This window comes from Genypterus blacodes, unplaced genomic scaffold, assembly GCF_046128005.1.
Source record: "Genypterus blacodes isolate CSIRO-AG114 ecotype Tasmania unplaced genomic scaffold, CSIRO-AGI_Gbla_v1 ptg000401l_1, whole genome shotgun sequence".
NCBI lineage: Eukaryota > Metazoa > Chordata > Actinopteri > Ophidiiformes > Ophidiidae > Genypterus > Genypterus blacodes.
The window spans coordinates 605,079-628,505 of NW_027467176.1; the positions used below are offsets into that span (position 1 = coordinate 605,079).

Genomic DNA, 23,427 nt, shown 5'->3' on the forward strand with positions numbered 1-23,427 from the left:
AGTACAGGAACATGTCGCTTTGGAGAAGAGGTGTTTCACGGTAGTCTCAGTTATTCATCGTTATAATATTTTTTTAGCCATATTAGTTTGAATTACGATATACTACGTATATCAAATATGACCGGCCGTGAAAGGTAATCTTTCCTCTCCGTCTTTATGGACAACGGAGCAACACAAGCCGTAGCGGGGTTTGCTGTCGTTAGCCGAAACTGTTATCATTCTCATGCTAACTGTAGCTAATAGCAGGTTGCTAACCAAAGCGAAAACATGAAGCCTGTTTATCTCACCTACGCTGACGTTCAAACTGACTGTCAATGATCACAGCTTCATATTCGGCGCGATATAAAATCTATTTATTCGGAACCACAGTTGTAAGCAGCTAACATTGTGTCAGCTAAGGCAGGAGGATGGAGAGCCGTCATGGATGTGTTTTGATGCTGGCTAGTGGTATTTTAATGTCGGCGTCTTGGCTGTGTGAAGGTGCCCCTCTTCAGTACCACTCATCAGGTAAGACACGTGACTAAAACGTTTAAAACACACCAGCCAATGTTTGTTTGTTCGTTCGCATTAACTCGCAGCCATCGAGGTGGCGAGCTAACAAATGTTTGTGGTTAGCTAATATTTACCTGCCTGTGTAGCAGTGGCTAATTAGCAGCTCGAGCTAACAACACAACAGCCCGGCTTCTCTTGCATTCCTCTAGTTTTGCTTGTTTTAATATACGATGGATTGTCACTGTACATTAAATAAGCAGTCACGTTGTTTTATTATTGCTCTGTTCAACGAAAGAAACTCTTCTTCATTTGATTGGTGATTGTATTGCAGTGCTAAACCACAGTATGTGTCACGATTCAGGCAATAGCTCACTGTTTACGTAAAGATTGCGCTTTTCCTTCTTATCCAGGAACATTCAGTGGATTTCACGTTAGCAGACTTAGACTCTTTATTTACTCCAATTACTCCCCACATACCAGCATGCTGTGAGGCCCAGGTGTGTGTTGTGTGACCCAGGTGTGTGTTGTGTTCAGGTGTTTTAACCTTTCCATTCATTGACATCTGGTTCTGTCATCTATGTTTATGTATAGTAGAGTTAAGTGTTTCCCTACCTGCATGGAAAGGCTGCGTCTTGCTTTGATGCACACTTTGATTTCCTTCTTTGATGTGGATCTTGGTGTCCTCACACTGTTTTAATTACACATCTGGTGACAAGTCTGATGATTTGATAGACCGTCACAGAACATTTCTCATTGGTGATATGTGTAATGCTCATCTTGCCAACTAAAGGCCGATGATCGTGTACAGTTCGTTGTTAAACCGTCAAAGAGCTTATTTCAAATCTAAATGGTAACTAAACCTCATGGAGTTGTTTCAGGAGTTGATTGCTGTGTCAATTTGGCATTTGTTCAAAGTCTGCATCAGAAACCAAGAGTAATTGATTGAAAACAACTCAGTGCCAGCAGTTCTGCTTAGTATACAAATGGGAGATTAGTGTGGATGCATTAAATCCCTGGGAGACAACAGAAATGAGAGAAAACCTAAATTTGTCTGTAGTGTTTTCTGTCTGGTTCTTTGGTCCTTACAGGCCTGTGCTGTATTTAGCTTGACCCTCAGAGAAATGGAAAGAGGTACCAGTGTCTGTTCAAAGCTGTTATGGGGATTGGTAATGTGTAACACATTCCACTCTTATCAGCACCAGTCAATGATTAGCAACACTGATGTTTGCTTAATCATAACATCGTTTACAGGACAGTGATGTAGCAATATCCTAATGCTTTTTATGCTTTTATTACAGACTAACCTGTTCTTTGACCCACATATTCAGACCTTGCTAGGAACATATTTACTGATGGCATACAGATAGAATGAAGCAGAGGTTAATACATTTTCTCTTATCTTGAGCGTAAGAGTTGTGAGATCACACTGTTGCTAAGCTACTCTATAAGCAATGTGTGTTACGAACGAAAAATCAGAAACCCATTGCAGAATTTCAATGTTATCATGAGATATTTTCCAAATGATTGCTTCTTTTATATCCTTTAGACCAACCCGAGAGTGTCTGGGAGTTTGTTCTGGCCACACCTGAGGTGTCAGAAACTATGTTACATCATTGTAGATTCGGTTGCTCATAGTAACCCTCATCTAAGCAGAAACCAGACATGTCAGTCAAACGGCAGCATCCTTCCTGTGTGGAATCAAAATTACAGCATCCTTCCTGTGTGGAATCAAAATTACAGCCATCCACTGTTGTGCACAAACAGCTGGGTGAAACCTGCCAAAATGGGTCAACTCCTCGTCTGTGTGAATGTCTACTGAAATATGCAGTGGAGCTGAAATAAGACCTAACAGCTCCCTGCTGTATTCATCCCAAAAACCAGCCGAGGCCTGTGTTTGGGCGCTCCGTGCCATAACATGAACCCATGACTGGGATAAGGCCCAAGCGATGGGAGGTGTTCCCACGCAGAGACGTCTGGGTTTCTCTTTATGTCACTTATCATCCTGGAGCCTGCCTGGGTGTTGTCTTCTACCTGGAACCATGTCACTCATCTGAACAAGGCAAAGGCTTTGTATCTTAAAGCTGACTGCAATTATAGCCAAAGAATGGAATCTAATGGCTCTCGTCAATGAAAAATACTTAGGTTGCACCGAAACCCCATGATATATTTTGGGCTTGAATGTGGAACATGCTTATTAAGTTGTGGTTTATGATTAGCTTGGCCTCAGGTTTACGATGCCGGGAAGTCTGGTGCGCAGGGAACAACATGGGTGTTTGAAGGTCTATATGTTAGGATCAGGCCACATGACATCAATGTGACAATGGCTCCGTCTGACCGATGTGGTGCTTCTGGAAATGTTTTCCCCCCCCACGTGTGTGACATAGTGTCATATGAGGCGATGATGGGATAACACCAGCATAAGAGTGTTGCTTTCCTGTGTGACTGCATGGGGTTACATCACATTTAAAGCAAAGCAAAGTTCAGTTCAGAACTGAACTTTGCTTTCTCAGAGCATCTTTGGGAAGACTTGAAGCTCTTTATCTTGTTCAGTTGTTTATTGGTCCAGTGGTGTTTGTGTCAAGTTGTTTTTCTTCCATATTTTCGATTCCTCCTGATTCCTGTTGGCTTCTCCTCCTCCCTGTGTGGATGCGGATGTACCCTGAGACCATAATAGGGCGTTCACATCCGATTTAGAGTCTTTCACGTTGATGTTGGGTAGAGCTATGCTGACAGATCACCAGTGTTGTATTGAAATCACAAAAGGTGCTCGTTTGTCTTGCCTAAACAGTTGCAACTCTCCTAACAGGAGAGTCGGGGCGTGTACTCACCCAAACAGTTCTGAGAAGAGGTCTAAGCCACTGGAAGAAATACAAACATCTTTTGTGGGTGAATGTGTATGTAGAGGCTTTAAAAATAGTTTTGTCTAAGAGATGTTGTAAGTCACATGTAGTGTTCAAGGTGTTTTATTGTTGCACAGTAAACACTTTGACCAGTCAATCCCAGTTTTCTCTTCCTCCTTTTTCTCTCTACTAGACAGGCATTGTGTTAACTGTAAACAGGCCCTTTACATAAGCCTACATTGTGGTTTGTCATACCTTGCAGAGCACAGGCTGAACTAATAACATTGGTAATCATTTCCATTTAGGTGTGTCAGTAACCCAGCCTACACAATACCAAGACACATTTGCTGGCACACATGAATGCAGTGACCCACCTTTGTTTATTTGTTTGAGCAGACTGGAGCCCAGGCTATTATCTGGCCAATGTAGTCCATCGCATTCCTCATCCGATGCTGGGAAAGTGAATTGTCGTTGTTGTGAAAGACTCAACCTATACATTCAGAACCAGTTCCGCCCGGCCAGTATAGCGCAGCTGCTCCCCCATTTAATTTCTAACTCCGCTCTACATTAATATTTCACCACAGACACTTTCACTGTTGCCGTCTTGCGTACTGAGCACATGCGTGTTTAATCAATGTTAGAAATTGACAGCCATCGCAAAGGGTCGGACCGTATCAGTGCTTTCAGACATGTTGTATCGCACACAGGACAATCCAGTAGACCTATGGAGTAATCCCGGGCCCTCCACAAAGATGTGGAAATCCCTGGTGTGTCTCAGAGATGGCTCTGCTGTAAAAGGTGCAATGTAAATAAAGCTAATTCATTCATTAGTTCATTCATTCATTAAGCCCATAATGAATGTGTGGTGTATATGGAGACTGCAGTGCTTTCAGTGGCCTTTTTAATGCTTACTGCTGCCACTTTAGATGTAGCCAGTTTAATGAGGATGGCCTGTGTGTGTGTGTGTGTGTCTGACTGTGCAATCAGCGCAAGTCTTTAAATGTGCTTTGTCATTAATTATTTTGCGGATATTTGTTGTATACTAAAGAAGACCCTGGGCTTTCTACTTGGCAGGACACGGCCTCTCAGCGGCACACGTTCATATAGAGCACATGGGGGCGGGACCAATACAGACACACAGACACGTTTCTCTATAATTATGCTGTCATTGTTTTGAAATGGAGGCTAGTGGTCATAAATGTACACGCAAAAATGTCTGAATGCACAAATCATTGTGGTTTACTCGCATCTAAAGGGGCTGTTTACCCGATTAAACAATTCTATTTGTGTCAGTCATGGCGAGGCGATAGGCAATGAATCTTAATTGCAATGCACTTCATCATATTCTGCTCTCCATAATGGCCAAGTGATTGCTGCTTGCTGGCCTGCCTTCCTCTGGCCACATCTTATATCTTTTATTTTAATATACACACACAGCAGGTTATGATGACATGTAATGCAACTGAAGTGAGCTTGTGTAATTTTGTGAAATACACAAAATTACACAGCAAAATGACAAAACCTCTTAACAAGATCTGAGAAAAAAAGCGACTTGTTGCAGGTGGGTGGTATCCCAGGTGGTGCGTGGTCCAAGAGCATACAGAGGTGTCATCATCTGCCCACCATCCTTGAAGATATTAGATAATAACAATCTCACAAAACATTAAGCAAACCTCACATTAGGGCCAAGCCGGCACCAAATCCACTGTCGGGGCGACGTAAGGGAAATATAGAACGCCGGAGGTTTGTGCGAATGCTGGTTGTTGTCAGTGAAATGACAGAACAGCAGCTGAGCAGTGCAGTGGGCGGTGGGATACGTCAGCACTCATCCTTGAATTGCTGGGCCAGCAGCGCGTGCTACATCCATAATCACTGCTGCTGCTGCACCATCAGCTACCTGTGAGCCAGTTGCACCTTCTGCAGATGTCTGAAAGGGTGGCGAGGGATAGTTGTTGGTTGATTAAGTCAGAACAGAGTCTCCCCCGTGCATGTTTGACTGTATTAATATTTGGAGATTCCAATTAATTGTTGTGACTTCTGATATAGCTTTACATCTACTCTGACCTCAACCTAACGGGTAATGAGATGTAGCAGTGCCTTGAAAGATTTGCATCTGCATGTGAGTGCTTGGTGCAGAGAATCCCTCTGGTTGAGCTAAATTGTACTTTGAAGTCGGTCCACATGAGAGGTTCTGTGTAATGACCACAACTGATATTTTTATCTTCTATTTCAGGCGGGAGCACGGGGGACACGTGGTCCATCTCCATCTACCTGTCCCTGGCAGTGTCACTGACGGTGCTTGTGGCCTTGGTGGTGGCGCTGGTGAATTGTATGACCTGCTGCAAGGAAAGAGAAATCAACTTCAAGGTGAGAGCGTTGGCAGGCTTATCGTGTCGTAACGCAGCGGCCTGGTTTCATCTGAGTAATGTTCCACCCCTGACCTTTTTTTGCGGACGCAGGAATTTGAGGACCACTTTGAAGATGAGATCGACTTTACGCCGCCGGCAGAGGACACGCCTTCTATGCAGTCCCCGGCCGAGGTGTACACCCTGGCCGTGTCCCCTGTGGCCCTACCTGGACCCCCGCATCTCCAACCTCCTCCCCGCATCACAGGTCTGATATAAACACACACTTGCAGAAACACAGTTGGTGCATGAGGCGTTTGTCCCTGACTGACTTATATGTTAAATACTCATTCATTGGTCCAGTATAACTCGATGACACACTCAGATGTGTGTTTCAGTGCTAGATAGTAGATTTAGTGACTAGTTAGTAATCTATTGGCACAGTTTATATGAATCCTGTATTGTTGTACGCTTGTTTTCACAGAGGGATCTGCAGGTAGCCAGGTGGCTCGACACAGTCTGAGTTATATCCAGGAGATTGGCAGTGGTTGGTTTGGCCAGGTAAGTGTCATCATACTTAACCAGTATAGAGATCCTCAACCCTGCCAGGAACCTTTATAGGCTTCTATGCTTTTTCTTACACCTTTTATGTGCTGGAAGAATAAAGTGACTTTGGTTTACATTACATACAAGTATACAATCTATATCTATATGATCTGCATCACTCTATTCACTAAAATAAAGCATCCAGCCGTCCATGACACATATTGTAGCAGTACACAGCATATACTAGGTAACATGTTTTTGTGTGATTTGGTGATCCTGTCACCTGTAATGTTGTCTTGGATGTTGTTGTTGTTGCCATATGGACAAACAGAGGTATTTTAACTTGCAAAATGTGAAAACTGAAACTGTTGACACTCCTGGAATAGATGAGGGTCTAAACAGATCCCCCACAACTTCCTCACATGAATGTCAGGCATCTCCCAGACCAGATAGTTCATAGACTGACTAATTAACACAATTAACACCCCATCCCAGCAGCCCAGGTCCAAAACTGTGCTGTGTTCTTTTTATCAAAATGACCTCTTTGAGGAAGCCTGGGTGGAAGTGGACACACAAATGCTGTATTGTCTTATTTGCTGTTTCTTACACTTAGTTTAAACTGTGCTCGTGTCTTTCCAGGTCCTTCTCAGTGATATCTACACGGATCCAGGTGCAGCCCGAGTTGTGGTGAAGGAGCTCAAAGCTAATGCTAGTGCCAAGGATCAAAATGACTTCCTACAGCAGGGAGATCCATACAGGTAAATGTGTATTTCTGTCCTTAATTGCATCTTTTGCTATCATTTTGATTGTATTGATTGAGTTCAAAACTGAAGCCACTTCTCTGACACCACCCTTTTTCCTCACACGTTCTCAAATCTTGTCCTTTACAGAGTGCTGCAGCACCCAAATATCTTGCAGTGCTTGGGTCAGTGTGTTGAGGCCATCCCCTTCCTGCTGGTGTTCGAGTACTGTGAAATGGTGAGTTACCACATGCTAAATGCACAAAGCAAAAATATTTGATTAACTTTAAAGATATGTAAGAGTTCAAATGAATGATTGGCTTTTTTGTAGTTGGGAGGTTTGCATTGTTGCTGTAAGAATTGAGATAAAAGAAGAAGAGAGAAAGAAGTATAACGTGTGCAGGTTAGTGTAGAGATCATATGGAAAAACGGTCATTTATGGGCATGGTTGAATGATTGATCCACTCTGGTTTTGTCACATTGTGCTTGTTTCTCATTTACATTTTTTTTCTAGCACATGTCCTGTTGAAGTTTCATGAATTGAGAAATCACTTGTTGGTTGTCAAAGGTCAGGACTCAAATACTGTCCAGTATGCATACGTAGCTGCCCAGCCGCTCTGCCCGTCTGGACTGTCTCAGGCCCCGGTATCCCTTTCACCTTTCTTAACTCATTCAAGTGACTCGGTCTCCAGCGTGGCAGCTGATTTGTTCTGGGTGGGCCCTGCTTGATAGTTTGCTGGGAGCACCCCCCCCCCTCTTCTAGTCTTCCTCCTCCCCCTTTCTCCTGACCAACTGACATAGCAAGTCTAAGCCTCCGACTTCTCACATTCCCACCTCACCAAGTAAAGTAACAGGCTCCATTTACGCCACTCTGCTGTTGCCCAAGCAGTTGCTGTGTTTGTGCATTTTTATGGCTAGCACCTTGTGTGTGTTCACGTCAGTCGAAATTAAATCAAGCACTTCCAATAAGGACCCATGGGTGATCACTAACACAACCTGGTTTCTGTAAGATTTGACTCTGTAGGTTTTCCCCCAAGGGCAAAAGTACAGAGCTTAATGTTTTCCAGCACTAACATGGTTAAGCTTTACTGCTTTGATTGTTAAACTTTGAGAACCTTATGAATACTTTCCCTTCTAACTTTGCGACTCTGCCAGTTGTCTATTAATGGCTGACAAACTGTGAGGTGTGAACTTGTGTGTGTGTGTGTCCTTACAAAGTGTTTCACATAACTGAACGACAAGACTAGCAATTAAAAGATTAAACCTTTGAACTATAATTGTTAATGTTTTGTTTTGTTGAATGGATCAATTCAATTTATCAGTTGATATTTATTAAGCTAATCATTTATTTTATGAAATGTCAGAAAATAATGACAAATGCCCATTACAGATTTACGTATTAATGAAACATATGTGTGTGTTTCTCTGATAACACCGGAAAACACAAACTTTGGAGTGTAACTTTTCCCTCTCGTGTCCCTTTTATTTCTTTATATGTTCTATCTTCCTTATTGCATCCCTGCATGAGATCAACCTCGCCCTGTTTGGGCCGCTATTAAGATTATATCAGGCCCCGGTGTGTGTGTCTGTGTGTGCAGCAGGGGCAGAGGTCGACTCATCAGGATTACTTCCTGATGCCTTCCTACAGGACACCTTTAGACACCTGACGACCAATTTAGTGCCGTTGCTGCAAGAAATTCAGGACAGAATTCTCTCGGTTTGACAGCTGCCACGTATATAAACAGACGTTGATGAAAGACGAGTTGACGTTGGGTTTCTGCCTGCATAGTTCTTTTCTTTTCCCCTGCCGGTTGTAGTGCTACTTCTCGTGACACATGCTGAAGATTGTATTGTGTACATCTTGCAAGGTGTGACCTGGAGTGAACTAGTAAGGTGGCTGTAATTAGTTTTCAGGATCTAGGTTGGTGGTGTTAAGAATATCAAAGTGTCGGTACTGAAATGGTGCCTTTATTTATTCAGCAAAGTATGAATTCTACATCCCACATATGAAACACACATTCAAATTGTACTTTTTACTAATTTATACTTTGTTTACATGTACTATTTGCATTTTTGGACAATAGAATATGAGGCTTTAGGAACTTAACAGTATTCCTCATTACTGTGAAAATGGAGCTATTGTGAGTGTTGACTGATTCCTTTTCTCAGTATATTTTCTCTTGAAAATTGTATCGAATTTCAATAGTTCTCCAAATACATGAAATTCCATTATAGTGACAACCATTTTGGTGACAAACACCACCGCCGTCCAATTGGTAATGATCTGAGTTGCCAGTATGCTGTTGTGTCATCAGCTCTCACACACACAGAGCTTGTCTTGGATTTAAAGCCAGTCCAGCTCTCTGTCATGTGGTTGCAGCCCACATGGCTCTGAGCCCACATCGCTCTGTTCCGCTCAGCCTCATTTGATTGTCTGGCAGAAAAAAAAGGAACTGTCTACTTTCCAGGTAGTATAAATCAAGCAGGTGTCAGGAAAGTCGCCTCACACCGTGGAAGTGTGCTCGCGTCTCGTCCACCCTGGTAAGGTGTCGCAGAGTCCAATTTAGCCGTGCCAAACATAACCTTATTGGTCAGTGCTATTGTCAGCTGTTCAGGCCTGGCAGGTGTCCTGGTATTGTGGTGTCTCCCCAGCCAGCTCTAATAATGTCTCTGACAGGAGATGGAAATGAGTCAAGGTGAATGACTTATCACAAGTGGGATGATACAGCGATGAATGCTGAGGGCGATAATGTGTGAGGTTAGGGTGCCTGAGTGATGTCTGTGTTCATTATCCATGGCTGGTTGAAAAGATTCAAGGACTTCATTCAAGCGGTTAACTATCTCGCACAATGTTTTTTCTTTCTCGATACTAGTATAGACGCTAATGTAAACGTAAAACTAAAAGAGCAGAGACAGATACGGCCTCTTATGGCTTCAGGTCATGTCAATCAGCCTAAAGATGTCAAAATCCTCCAAACATGTAAAATGACACCGGCACTGCAAAGTGGACATGGTGAATCCCAAAGCCAATATACTGTGATGCTCCCCCTGACAACCTGTTGATTGATGACGGTTTTTCCGTCCCATATCACCCGTGCTGAGTAACCCTGACTCAAAGCATTTTGGACACAAAAATACAGCAAGCAACTGGTGCAGGGGCCACAGAATGTCACATACCAGCATGTGATTGACAGCTTCTAATGCAGGGTTGTCCTGTCTGGTGCCTGACCAAGATGTTAGTAAGACCCCTTGCTGGCTCAGGGTCTCAGACATCAGCCAGCTGACTTTAGACTTTCAAAAGTCATTAATTCTCCTCTATTTATTAGGGTTGTTAAAGCCAAAATCCAGTGTGATGACAGTGCTGCTCATGCAATAGTTGTATGTTACTCTACATGCTCTGCCAATACGCATGGAGACAGTGGTTCACGTTTTAGGTTAAGGTGTCCATTTTCAGATGTCTTCTTTTAATATTTATAGTTCAATTAGCCTGTGAAAACAGTCTGTGTTTCATGAATTATTGTTATATTATTTTCTTGAGAAATGCAATGAATGTGTGCATGTTCTGTGTTTGGTAGGCCAGACTCTTACAAAACATGATTAGTTCTTCAACACGAGTTCTTCTCACATGTAGGGTTAGGGTTCAGATATCTGGGAAAGGCATTTGTTTTTGTTGTTCACACACTGTAGGTTACGTATACAGTTTGAAACGAGCAGCGCTGAGTCTCTTCACATGACCATGACATGACGTGGCCATTCTGGCTGGATTAGACCTTTTCCCTCACCACTCCGGTGGTTGACTACTTCAACATTTTTGAAAAAATTGAGTCAAATTGTGGCTCCTTAAGAGGGAAGACGCTATGAAATATTTATAGTTAATAGTTCCGCTATTTTATACAGGATATACGCAATGTGTAACCTGCACACAACCCTGTCACTTAAGCTGTGGTTTTGCTTTAAAATCATTATTAAAATGCGAACTGTGTAAAGAATAGAATGCCATCTGCTTGTGTGTGTGTGTGTGTCTGTGTGTTTATACATGTAAGCTTCAGAATATAGTTGGTTTGTTGTTTTAAACTTGACCACGTGGTGGCTGTCAGTCATGAGACAGTGATTCTTGGTGGAAACATATTAACAAGCGGTTCAGACACGAGGCATAATTGTTTTGGCCTTCCACAAGTTAATGCTCTTTCATTAACCGCATTGGATCTTCCCCTTGGATCTCAGACACAGTCAGCTGCTGCAGAGCCTTCACAAATACAGACAGGCCGAGGGTATCGCTTACCATACATTTAATTTAGCTCTTCCATGAAGGCCACTTCTCAGAGGTCGTGTGTGTGTGTGTGTGTGTGTGTGTGTGTGTGTGTGTGTGTGTGTGTGTGTGTGTGTGTGTGTGTGTGTGTGTGTGTGTGTGTGTGTGTGTGTGTGTGTGTGTGTGTGTGTGTGTGTGTGTGTGTGTGTGTGTGTGTGTGTGTGTGTGTGTGTGTGTGTGTGTGTGTGTGTGTGTGTGTGTGTACGCGCGCTTGGATACAGCAAGCTGAGGTGCTTACGTAAGACATCTGATCTAAGCTTCAGTTGTGACATAGTTTAAGGAAAAATGAACCCTTTGTAAACACACACTACGCTCGCACACACTGTTACACACACAGACATGCACAACTAACCATTTCAACTCTTAACGGCAAATTTACTAAGTGATTCTAATCTTTCCTCCCAAATCCAACAGTATGTCCAACACAGTTAATTGCTTTCCCCTGATATTCCAAGTTCCCCCCAGAGATCTAGGATACCATGACGGATGCAATTAGTTACACGGCAGGATAGAAAACCTGGATTGGGGCCCATGTAGGACTGGGCTGGAGTCTTGTGTGTTTCTTGTATGTGCTCATTCCTCAGAGCTGGTTCATCTGGATTGTGATGCGGGCCAGCCTCTCTGTGAAAATGATCTCAAACCTGCTGCCACAAATCTCAAACTGTGGTTAAAGGCTCGGTCAAAAAGTACTCTGACCTTGCACGCATCATGGTGGAGCATCTGTAAGACTTTAAGGACGGTGTTGTACTGAAAGTGTCTCAAAAGGATTTGGTCTGTTGCGTCTTGAAAGGTGAATAACTGCGTGTCTGCGGAAATTCCTAGCCAGCCTTGGCTTGTGAACCTGCACACATGTGACACTCTCGCTGTAAATCAGATTTACAATCCCTCAGGCTGAAGTCTGACTACAGTGACCTTTGTAGGCCTTTGAACTGAACAGAAGTAAACGTCTTGCCTTAGAGTCGCCACCTTTATTCAATACCACCACAGTGAGCTGACATGCGATGTGTTATCGTAAGAATCGACTTCACTTTCATGCATATATGCCTTTATGTGTTGGGTTTGTTGTGGTATGGCGCAATCGAGGCTCAAGTTGCCCCACCTGCTGTCTCTTCCCATCCACCATGGGCACAGACTCTCAACTGGACACAGGCAGAGTTCTATTCCACTGGCCAGAGATGGGCTCTTTTATTTATAAATCACTGTGACACAGCATTGAGGTCCATTAAACAGCTCTCACCTTATTTGGTTCCATCACACATCTGCAGTATTATGTGCTGAGAGAACAGGGATGGGAGAATCTGCTGTCCCCTTGTGGTGGCTGCTGCACAATGCACTCATCAAGAGCAATTGTTGAGTAATACCGCTGTCATGTTTGACATATTTGCTATTGTAAATTTGTTTGCATGTTTGTAATGTTCAATATTTAAAAGCTGATAAGGGTGTGTCTCTGTCTGTGTGTTCGCAGGGGGATTTGCGGGGCTACCTGTCTCAGCAGGATTGGATGTTCAGAAACGCTGAGTTGCTGCAGCTGCAGAGGATGGCCTGTGAAATTGCTGCCGGCGTCACTCACCTTCACAAACACAACTTCCTGCACAGGTAGCACTTAAGATGCAACACTGCAAGAGTCTCCTGCCACGTTGCAAGGACTCAGTTAAACACACACAGACCCTGTTTCTCACTCATTTACTTGATAAATCACACCACTTTTGATTGATTAATGCTCAGTTTGCCCGTGATGATGAGGAAACGCAGCAAACCTGCATTTATTGCAAAGTTGATGCTGGATTAGTGAGTTTAACATTTTGATTGTATTCCATTTGAGGTAAATTTAAGTTAAGCTTTCTAAATTGCAAAGTAAATAAGTAATCTTAACTCATCCAAGATAAAGTAGAAATACAGCTGTTGTCCGTCAGTAGTTTTAGTAGTATAATCAGTTCTACGAATTATATAATAATCAAATGGATTCCAAAACAACATTGCATACAAGAAACCTTTGTGCTGCTGTCAGTTTTTGACGACTCGGTGCCAGAGAGGCGGTTCTGACCTCCTGTAAAATGACTCCCCCCCCCCCCCCCCCAGTGGGTAAATTTTGACATTGTCCAGATGTCTGGAATCATTGTTAAATTAAGCACAATTTCACGGTGCAAGTACTCAAAAGCCTGTGAAGATGACTTGTAAAAGCTTACGTCTGCTCTCTCCAGTCTCAGGAGAACCAGAGTACCAAAAAAGGTGCGTACAGCAGAGAGGCTATGTTTCATTTTCATTTTTACCCCAGCGTGTACTGGATGTCTGGTTACTAGCAGCCAGCGGGGTACAGGGGGTGTTTGGAACGTGTGCCATGGGGCTCAACATACGATGCTCTGCCCATCAGCTCTATTTTGCATGCTCAGAATAAGCTCAGAGGGCTCCAATTACACAGCTCCCATGCATTGCCGCGGTGTCAGCTGTCCTCTGTCAGAGGGATATGATGATTCTGCTCTTTGCTTGTAAAAGGATAGCCGTGCATTTGGGCGTTGTTTTTTAATCTGTGTTACAACTCAAAAAGAGTTATTTGCGAAGAGAACTTTCAATGACCGTCGTAAAAATATTTATCCGGCACTTTTCTTGAAAGGCCCCCCGATAATTGAAAGGTGACCTAGATTAAGGGGCTGTGATTACAACTTCGTCTGTCAGAACGGTGACTGCAGCCGACGCAACACCTTGCTGAGGTGTCCGAGAGGCTCAGTTTCTGTGTGAGCTGATATCCAATCTGCAGGTCTCAGTATTACAGTGCCAGTGAAAACGCTAGCCCTCCCACTAAGGACTAAGTTTGACCGTTGTACTTTCAACTTTTGCAAGCTGGAGCTGGCCTCTTCTTTGTTTGGTTTATATTGTATTAAATGCAGATTCAGTTGTCATATTTCCATGTACTGTCCTATATTCATCCTCATCCAGTGGCCCTAATGCTGAATTTCAGTATATGATCAGCTGTTTAGCTTTCTTAGTTTCCCACTGAATCCTAGAGAAGGACGTTGTCTATATTGCGTATAATGTACATGGTTGATTTAGGTCTCATACACTAAAAAAGAGCAATGAGATTCAACATTTGAGTCTTAAATTCATTCTTTCTCATAAAACAGGCCTCAAAAAGTCTTCAATTGACGTGTGAAGTTTTGAATTTCGCATTTCTCCAGTATTTAAATGTTTTATCCATCATTCACTCGTTTTTTTTGGGACGTTATTGTTCTGCACTCGGGTGTCACTCAAATTTGATTGCACTGCTCGCACAAACGGCACCAAACAACGACTGTGATTGCGCTGTGGTCATCGCTGCCATGTCACCAATCATTTGCCTTGTATGGGCCTTGGTAGATCTGGGACGTAGTTCTCACCTGCTCTGTTACTGTATGCTGGGCCCTCTGCCAGCTGCAGAGGACAGGGGACAGCCGAGTTTAAAATATATCTCCATTTATCTTAGAGGTTTCAGTGAGTGTGACAGTAGCGGGGCCATGTGCGAGCGAGACCTCTTGTGTCAGCAGTGTTTCTTGTCAGGGGGGGGGGGGCTGGACCCTGTGCAGAGGGAATGCCACTGAGCTGAAGGGAAACCAAAGCCTGCTCTTTCCTGTGTTCTGAATATGCAGAAGAGGCTCTGACCGTCTTACGCCACCTCCTGGTAATGATACTGCCAGAGTTTAGTCGTCTGGTTGAGAGCAGACGCCCTTGTAATACAGTTAAGATCAGGTGGTGAATTATTTCTTGTTGCTTTTTGACAAGATTGGAAGTTTATTGATGATTTTTTCACGAAATATTTCCATTGACACCCCACTGTAAATGTGCACTGGTAAAAGTCATTTGGCGGCTACTTTGTATTCATGTGGTCTTTACTTTAACTTTAATCTTTAGACACACTACAGGACAAAGCACTCCAAATCCACTCTTATCTTTGACATTTGCAGACATACAAAGCCGCTGCCAAGTGTGAGCTGAGCTTCAGGTTCAGGGAATAATCCCAACATTGTGAATTTGTACGTCTAATCTCTTCACGTGTGTCACACTGGTTTGGTTCCTTCTCCTCTCGTAGTGATTTGGCCCTGAGGAACTGCTACCTGACTGCAGATCTGACAGTTAAAGTTGGAGACTATGGAATTGGACCCTGCAGATACAAAGTAAGCAAATGTGTGTAAGGCTCGAAACAGAATGAGCTCAACGGCATTTGGAACTCTTTATTTTAGTGTGTGTGTGTGTGTGTGTGTGTGTGTGTGTGTGTGTGTGTGTGTGTGTGTGTGTGTGTGTGTGTGTGTGTGTGTGTGTGTGTGTGTGTGTGTGTGTGTGTGTGTGTGTGTGTGTGTGTGTGTGTGTGTGGAATTTACAATCAGATTATTATAATCAAATGTATAAATAATACGAGTTATTCCACATTTTTTAATTTGTAGTAGCATGAAAACCTTGCCTGACTCCTCTGACGGCCTCTTCTCCCATGTTATAATAGGAGGATTACATCATCACAGAGGATGATGTCTTTGCACCCCTTCGCTGGCTGGCTCCCGAGCTGGTGGGCGAGCGCCATGGGGGTGTAATTACTATGGAGCAGACCAAGCCCAGCAATGTGTGGTAGGTTCTGGCACTTTCCTCTGTCGGAAGCGAGAGGATATTTTTAAACAGCCGTCGTGCAAAAGACGTGGGTGAACCTGAATCCACTCCAAATCTGTGCATCCAAACTAATCTCCCCAAAGATTAGAACAGATGGAATTGATTTTCCTCACTTTGAAATGAGGCAGTTATGTAATTTTATATGCAGAATACATATTTGTGATGACACAGAGTTTAATACACAGGCAGTAAATCACAGCACAAGTTTGTTCGTTGCTGGGGGTTTGCTTCTTCTACCACCAACAACTGCAAATCCTCCAATTCTGCTTTCCAAAAGACGGGAAAGAGACACAGACACGGCCTCAGCATCTCCACACTCATTTTAGTATTTAAATATGTGACCTGTTGTTCAGTAGGGAAGTTTGTATGAAGAGCCTTTTGTTATCATAGCTGTTTGATTTGCAATTGCGTCTTGTAGGTTGTCAATATTCCTCGACTGAACTCCCTGCACTGTTTGTTTGTGTCTGCAGGGCCTTGGGGGTCACACTGTGGGAGCTGTTTGACAACGCTGCTCAGCCATATCCACATCTGTCTGACAGGGAGGTTCTCAATCATGTGATCAAGGAGCAGCAAGTCAAACTTTTTAAGTCACAGCTGGAGCTCCCCTACTCCGACAGATGGTGAGTCTTTTTGGCATTTCGGTAACAAGTTAGTAAGTAGTATTGCATCATCCCGAAGTTTCCTGCAACTCTCCTGTGGTTTGTACCTGCAGGTATGAGGTGCTACAGTTCTGCTGGCTGTCCCCAGACAAGCGGGCCACAGCAGAGGAGGTGCACCGCTTGCTCACCTATCTGCGCATGCAAGGCCAGAAGGACGTAGAAGAAGATTTCGAGCAACGCTGGGATTCTCTCAAACCAAACCCTTCCACACGGCAGACCACCGTTAGCCACTCATCTTTCCCCATCTTGGAACAGTTTGCCGACGACGCTCTGCGACAGGAGATTGATGAAGTGCTCACAGTCACAGAAACCAGCAAAGGTCTCAGCTTTGAGTATGTATGGGAGGCGGCCAAGCACGATCACTATGAGGGTAACCACGCTCATTCAGGCATGGATACCACATTGAACTATCACAGTATGTTCTTCCCTGTTTCCAGTGAAGACATCCAAGCCCATTTTCCAGATCCTTTGGCAGCAGGCACAGAAGCCGGTACCACTCCTTCAGGAATTCCTGGGATTGTGCCGGTATTTGAGGCACATAAACCATCAAATGGTAATGAATATTATATACAACTAGAAGAACAAGGGGAGAGCACTGTAGGGGAAAGTGGGGATAGAGGGCCAGATATGGACTCAAATTCTGCGAGGCAAGAGTTTATCGTCCTCCAAGATGTCCGTCTGGACGAGTCTAGTAGCGATGCAGATTTTTTCCACCAAAGCATCGACTCCAAGGACTCCTTCTTACCAGACAGCCACATCTGGTCATCCCTAGAGAATGACAGTCCGTACCACACCAACATTTTTACAGAGGGCGAGTCCAAAGTAGAGGACCCTCTTTCCTGGAGACAGAGTTTTGTGGAATTTCCAGAGCGCAATGGGAACCCTTTCCTTGAAGGCGCAGCTTTAGAAGCTCAAGAGGCAAACGGCGGTAAAATCTTAGGGGATTCTTTTTTAGGGGATTTTCCCGAAGCCCCTCCTCACGTGACTCGCCCCGTCAAGGTGGAGGGGGAGAAAACGGACGTGATGAGGCTTCTGAAGACTGAAAACGTAACCGGCAGCATGCTCATGATGAAAGATGATTCTAGCATAGGGAGGAGAAATCCACAACATAGTTTTCTTTCGCCGGGTTTAGTCCACGAGCCTGAGGAGAGATTCAAAATGAGCTCCTGGGACAACCTGGAGAACTTAGGCAGCTTAAACTTAGCAGAAACCTATTTGCAGCCCACAGCAAGTAGCACATCTTCCAGGCAGAAACATTTAGACTTTTCAAGTACCAGCCTGGTGGAGTTATATCAACCTCTGGTAGAAAGTGAAACACCGGTGCCTTCCATTACTGTGGTCACAGAGGAAAGCCCAAGCAACCAGCTGCCAGTTAAAAATAGTTCTTCCACTGATGACTTTGATCCGTTGCATTCCTCAGATAGAGGTGTTGACTCTGCTTTTGTTTCTACCTCAGAGAGTTTTGAGGTTCTCAGTAGTCAGACTGACGGCTACACCCCTGCGTTCTCTGAAAGTGCCACTACAGACTCTTTGTGCACAGATGCCAAAATTCCCAGCCTTGAGGAAGAACTCGGAGCCCTGGAGGACGACGACGTTCCGCCCGCAGGAAGTAAAGATAACGGTCACAGCGAAGACCTCACGAGCAACGATCTCTTGAGTGAGATCATTGACGACGCAGACATAGAACTGGAAACCACTCTCTCCGACCATGAGGAGTCCTTCATAGATGCTAACAGGCTCCCTCTGGTCAGATCTTCTCTTCTGGTCTCAGGGCCATCTCTGGACCAGATCAGCCAGGATAGTTTACTGGAAGACAGCATGTCCACGATGACAGCGACTGTAGAGAGTTCAGCAGAGACGCCAGACTCTTTAGACTCTCTCGACGTCCATAAGTTAGAACAGGTAGAAGAACTGAACCCTCAAATAGCCCAACACAAACTCCAGCCCCCATATAAGATAGCGGACAGTGGGTATGAGACGGAGAATCTGGAGTCTCCAGAGTGGAACTCTCAGCCTCATGCCAAAGAGCATTCCCTGGTAGAAAACGGCATGATCGTTGCAAAGGAGGAGGAGGAAGAAGAAGAAGAGATAGAAGAGCCCGCAGCTTCTACAAACCTGGTGCCGCCAGAAATCATTATCTCTGAAGCCGAGCTGGAGGCACAGAACGAGGAGTCCAGTGAGCGCCAGGGCCCAGAACACAGGGACCCTGCTGAGGAGCCGTTCATGGGGAGCAACTACAGAGACTCTGCCTACTTCTCTGACAACGAATCAGAACCCGAGAAGAAGTCTGAGGAAGCAACCGCTGGAAGTTCTGTTGAGGTGGCGTGGCTGTCGTACTCTTTGGATGAGGTCAGCAGGGCCGCTGCAGAGCCGGCAGAGGAGGGAGGAGTAGAGTCTGTAGATCCTCATCCAGAAGCTCTTCTCGCTAGTGTGGCAGAAAAACCTGTTCCTCAATTGTCAGTCTCAGATTTAGATGTCGCGAAGAACTCTGAGCAGGAGGCGAGCGAGTCTGTCAGCAGCCATGATGAGGATGGAAACAAAGTGGAGTGTATCAAGGACGCTGCATCTCCTGATCAAGAAGAGGGTGAGGGTCCGTTAGGAGGTCTCAGCCCCACCGCCGCCGCTCCACCACCTTCTGTTAGTCCGTCAAAGCTGCTGTCAGAGAGCACGGGCCACGCCAAATTAACAAGGACCCACGCCAGCGATCTTAAGATCAAAGAGTCAGACATGGAAGGACGTTACCTGGCCAAGCGGGAGGTCCTGGGATTGGATGCACTAGAGGACGGGGTGGATGCGGACGAGGAGGACGAGAACAGCGACGACTCGGACGACGACATGCGGGCGTACCAGCTGCACAGCTCCAGCTCAGAGAGCGAGGATGAAGCCGTGCACCCGGTGCCGCTCATCATCTCAGACGACAGCAGAGCAAAGAACCTGAGGAGCTTGTTGAAACACACCGCTCTGAACACAGACACATCCTCCCACTTTCCTGCCAAGTGCAATACAGACAACTCCAGGAGGGCTGTGTCCTTCTTCGACGACGTGACCGTCTTCCTGTTTGATCAGGTATGGTCTGGGAGCCCGGGGGAGGGGCTAAGGGTTAGTAGGAAGTGATAGCTAACAGAAGCCTAATTGTTTGTGTTTAGGAGACGCCCACCAAGGAACTGGGTGACCACTCCTCAGGCTCAGACAGCCAGGTGCCAGAGTTCAGCAGCCCAGCGCAGAGCGCCAGCTACCTGAACCGCTTCAGCAATGAAAGCTCCACTGATGAAGAAGGTAACACACACACACACACACAGACACACACACACACACAGAACAGGGCAGCACCTGAACGTCTCCTTTGAAAAGTTGTTGCTTTCTGGCTCACAAAGTCTCGTCTACAAACTCTCTACAGGAGGAGGCTTCGAATGGGACGACGACTTCTCCTCCCCCTCCCCCGCCTTCCTGTCGAAGACGGATAAAGACCGAGCGCCGCACGCCGCGTCCTCGTCTGCGTCGTCCAGCTTCTCCGCTCAGACCCCGGCGGTAGGACACATGCTGCAGCCCAGCTGGTCCAACTCCTCCAACTACTCCCGTTTCTCAATCTCACCGGCCAGCATCGCCAGCTTCTCCCTCACACATCTCACCGACTCGGACATTGAGCAAGGAGGTGAGTGCAGCGTGTAATGATGTCACGATGACCTCCATTCAAATACAGATGTACTCAGCTTAACCCATCACTTCCACTCCCAGTCACATGGTACAAAACATCTGGAGGTACACATTGTCTGGTTGGACTGTTCTGAATGTTCTGACTTCTCTCTTGCTTTGTCGTCCTCAGGGAGCAGTGAAGACGGGGAGAAGGACTAGCATAAGAAACAAAAAGGATCACACTACGGAGAAATGAATCTTAATACTTGCACTTTCAGAAACGGAGGTCGAGGACCGACGAGACAGTTTTGTGTTGTAAACCCCCGGCGGACGCTTCTCTCAGGCAGAATTGTTCTTGACCTTCGTGGGGACGGCCATGAGGACAACGGAGGACAAAGTGGCTTTTTAGCAAATAAAAGACAGAGGAAGGCTTCGGGCCCCGGTCTGAGCCACGTCACCGCTCCGGCTACGTTAAGTGTGCGTGTTAATTTCACTGGAGGGAGAAAAAAACAAGAAAAAAAAGAAAAAAAGATTAAGCTTGTCAGTGTTTTTGCTTTAAAGAACTCATCGAGCGCATTCCAGGAGAAGATAGGGCAGCTTCTCCTCTTCATCTCAGTCCCTTCACTCCTTTTCCAACACTTTTGCATCACCAAAAAAAAAAAAAAATGTAAAGACTTTTTCTATGCCCTGAATCAATGACTCCAACACGGCGGGTTTGCAAAACGTGTGCAAAAGTGTCGCCGCGGCCAAATTACAAATAAGCTCTTTGCTCTCAGTGGACTCAAGATTCAACATTACTCTTCTTCTTCTTCATTCTGCTCCTTTTTGAGACGTGATTCTTTTTTTGTTTTGAAGCCGCATTTACACCTTTACATTAACCGTGTGTGTGTGTGTGTGTGTGTGTGTGTGTGTGTGTGTGTGTGTGTGTGTGTGTGTGTGTGTGTGTGTGTGTGTGTGTGTGTGTGTGTGTGTGTGTGTGTGTGTGTGTGTGTGTCTCTCTCTCTCTCTCTCTCTCTCACGTTTTTCTACTCATGAATCGGTCCTGGCTGTTGTGATTGCGTCCCATCACCTGCGTCGTCGTAGCCCAGATCATTTTACGAGGAGACGCAGACGACATCGGGATGTAGCCTGACGGATCGGATTGCGTTCCCCTCGCTCGTACGTCTTGCGTCCTAGTGTTTTTACTTCTCTAAGAGTGTATCCGGGCGCTGATCTCATGTTGATGCGACGTGTAAATGCGGCTTTACTGTCATCGCCTCTTTCCGGATGAGTTTGTTCTTCGTCTTAAACTCTTATCGGGTGTTAAAAAAAAAATCTCTTAATTGGAGAGAAAGTGTGTATGTTACGCTTCTGTAGCAGCTTCTGAATGGGAAGGGTGAGATTTTAGGAAGCGCCACCCGCGGATCGCATGACTGGGTAACTACCTTAGGTAACCGTCTGTATTATCTATAGACGTGACAAACTGTGTGTTCCTTTCATTTATGTGTCAAAGGACAAGTGAAGTAACTCAATAAGAAGAGGGAAGGCTGAAGGCTCCAGTATACTTCATGGGAAGTAGACTCTTTGGGTGTTGTTAGTAAAGTTTTGTCTTTTCTAGTTCTGATACCTCCCTCGTCCGAAATTGGTTGAAATATCTAATCTATGTGATATTTGGATCGATTACAGCCGGAGTAAAAGACAGATCCCAGTTAAATGATTCTGGGACGTGTTTGTTCACGGTCTGTTGAAGTATACTGTTCCCTCTTCATCGGGGACATCCTGCTAAAAGAGAAGTGAAAGGAAAAGACACGTTATTTATATTTTCTGTGAAACCTCATTTCATGCTCTGAATTGAATCTGGATTTGATTAAGTCTCTCTTCTTTTCTCACTGGGTCTTATCACGGTGCCTGTTGAGCTGCACTCCTTCATATCACTACAACGCTGCGAATCACACACACACACACACACACACACACACACAAAGCAGCTTTTTTGTTCATAAGTTTGATATATTTTTATTTTTAATTGTCCGAATGTTGAACTGTATTGAGCTGTAAAACAAATGTGCAATGAATTTCATTAATTGGTTAAATTTTTTGTTTTCGAGTTGATAGAAACTTGTGTATGTGGCTGTGTGTTGCTGGGTAACGTGCAGGGACTTAAAGAACTCACTCAGTGTGTTTACATGCACGTTAGAAACCTCCCCCAAAAGTCATCAGCTATAAATCGACTTTGGTGCACTCCGATAACACAACGTGATCATGTGATTGTAAATCGATTCCCATCCATCCGTCTTTGAGGATAACGTCCCACCATCATGGCGATCGAGCAGAGAGACCCTCTGCGCTGCATCCTTACCTCAATCACAGTCCAGACAGAAATCAGCAGAGTGCATGTGAACACACTGACGGCTAGAACAAAAACTCTACTTTTATCAATTTCTGTGTAATTAAGGGTGATGTTTTCCTTTGACTGTCTTAATACCACCCTTTCCTCCCACAGGAACCCATCCAGCTGCTGAGTTAGTTGAGCGTTAGGCAGTTTGTTGTCGTTAGCAGGGGCTGTTGCGCTCATGCAGCAGCTCTCCACACACACACACACAGTTCTTCCAGACTCTTTTGGGTGAGACAGTTCAGTTCAAACTGTTATGCTTCTTCTTCTCACACTCTTCATACTTCACCCGTAGTAAATAGATGTGTGTGTGTTTTCCTCTCGTACAGTAGGCACTGTAATTATAGACAAGGTTAACCCCTGTTCAAAACCAGCAGCCTGTGCTTCAGTTAAACTTGAACATTTTTATTTATGAAAATCTCCATTTATTTGACTACAGTATACATTTGCTTAATCTTGCACATTTGAGAAATGTAAGTTAATGTGGAACCGTACTGATGTATATAAATGTTAATTTTGTCTGTAAATGGGAAATGATGATGATGTGCGTCGTAGGTTTGAGGTTTCATTTTGTAAGTTAAAGCTGATCAGAGGAACATATCACTGTCCGGAGCTTCAACGGTTAAATTAAGACACTAAAGCAGAGGTGAAGTCATTCTGTCCTTCAGACGTGTAGATTTTAAAAACTTGTAATATTTTTACTTCACATGGATCATGCTTAGTGTAATTGAATGAAATGTTTATAATTACACTGTTTAATATGGAAATAAATGCAAATAAACTTCTAATAAGGATTTGTATCTGAACGGTTTTTCTATGGACTCAATCAGTCGGATCCTGACACACTGCTCACACACTGATCT

General features: G+C 44.6%; 1 protein-coding gene across 2 annotated transcripts; it reads left to right on the forward strand.

Moving 5' to 3' along the window:
• On the forward strand, window positions 1–23,364 carry lmtk2 (lemur tyrosine kinase 2). Of its 2 annotated transcripts, XM_076138820.1 has the most exons (15): window positions 1–507; window positions 5,566–5,699; window positions 5,792–5,945; window positions 6,162–6,238; window positions 6,863–6,981; window positions 7,114–7,201; window positions 12,738–12,868; window positions 15,333–15,417; window positions 15,741–15,862; window positions 16,372–16,521; window positions 16,614–17,113; window positions 18,017–19,626; window positions 19,707–19,836; window positions 19,958–20,212; window positions 20,384–23,364. In XM_076138820.1, the coding sequence occupies exons 1-15, from the start codon at window positions 408–410 to the stop codon at window positions 20,410–20,412; spliced, it is 3,684 nt and encodes a 1,227-aa protein (XP_075994935.1). In that variant the 5' UTR covers window positions 1–407; the 3' UTR covers window positions 20,413–23,364. The 2 variants fall into 2 exon arrangements, with proteins under 2 accessions (XP_075994935.1, XP_075994934.1); XM_076138819.1 differs by having other exon boundaries at window positions 16,614–19,626.
• Window positions 23,365–23,427: the final 63 nt, after the last annotated feature.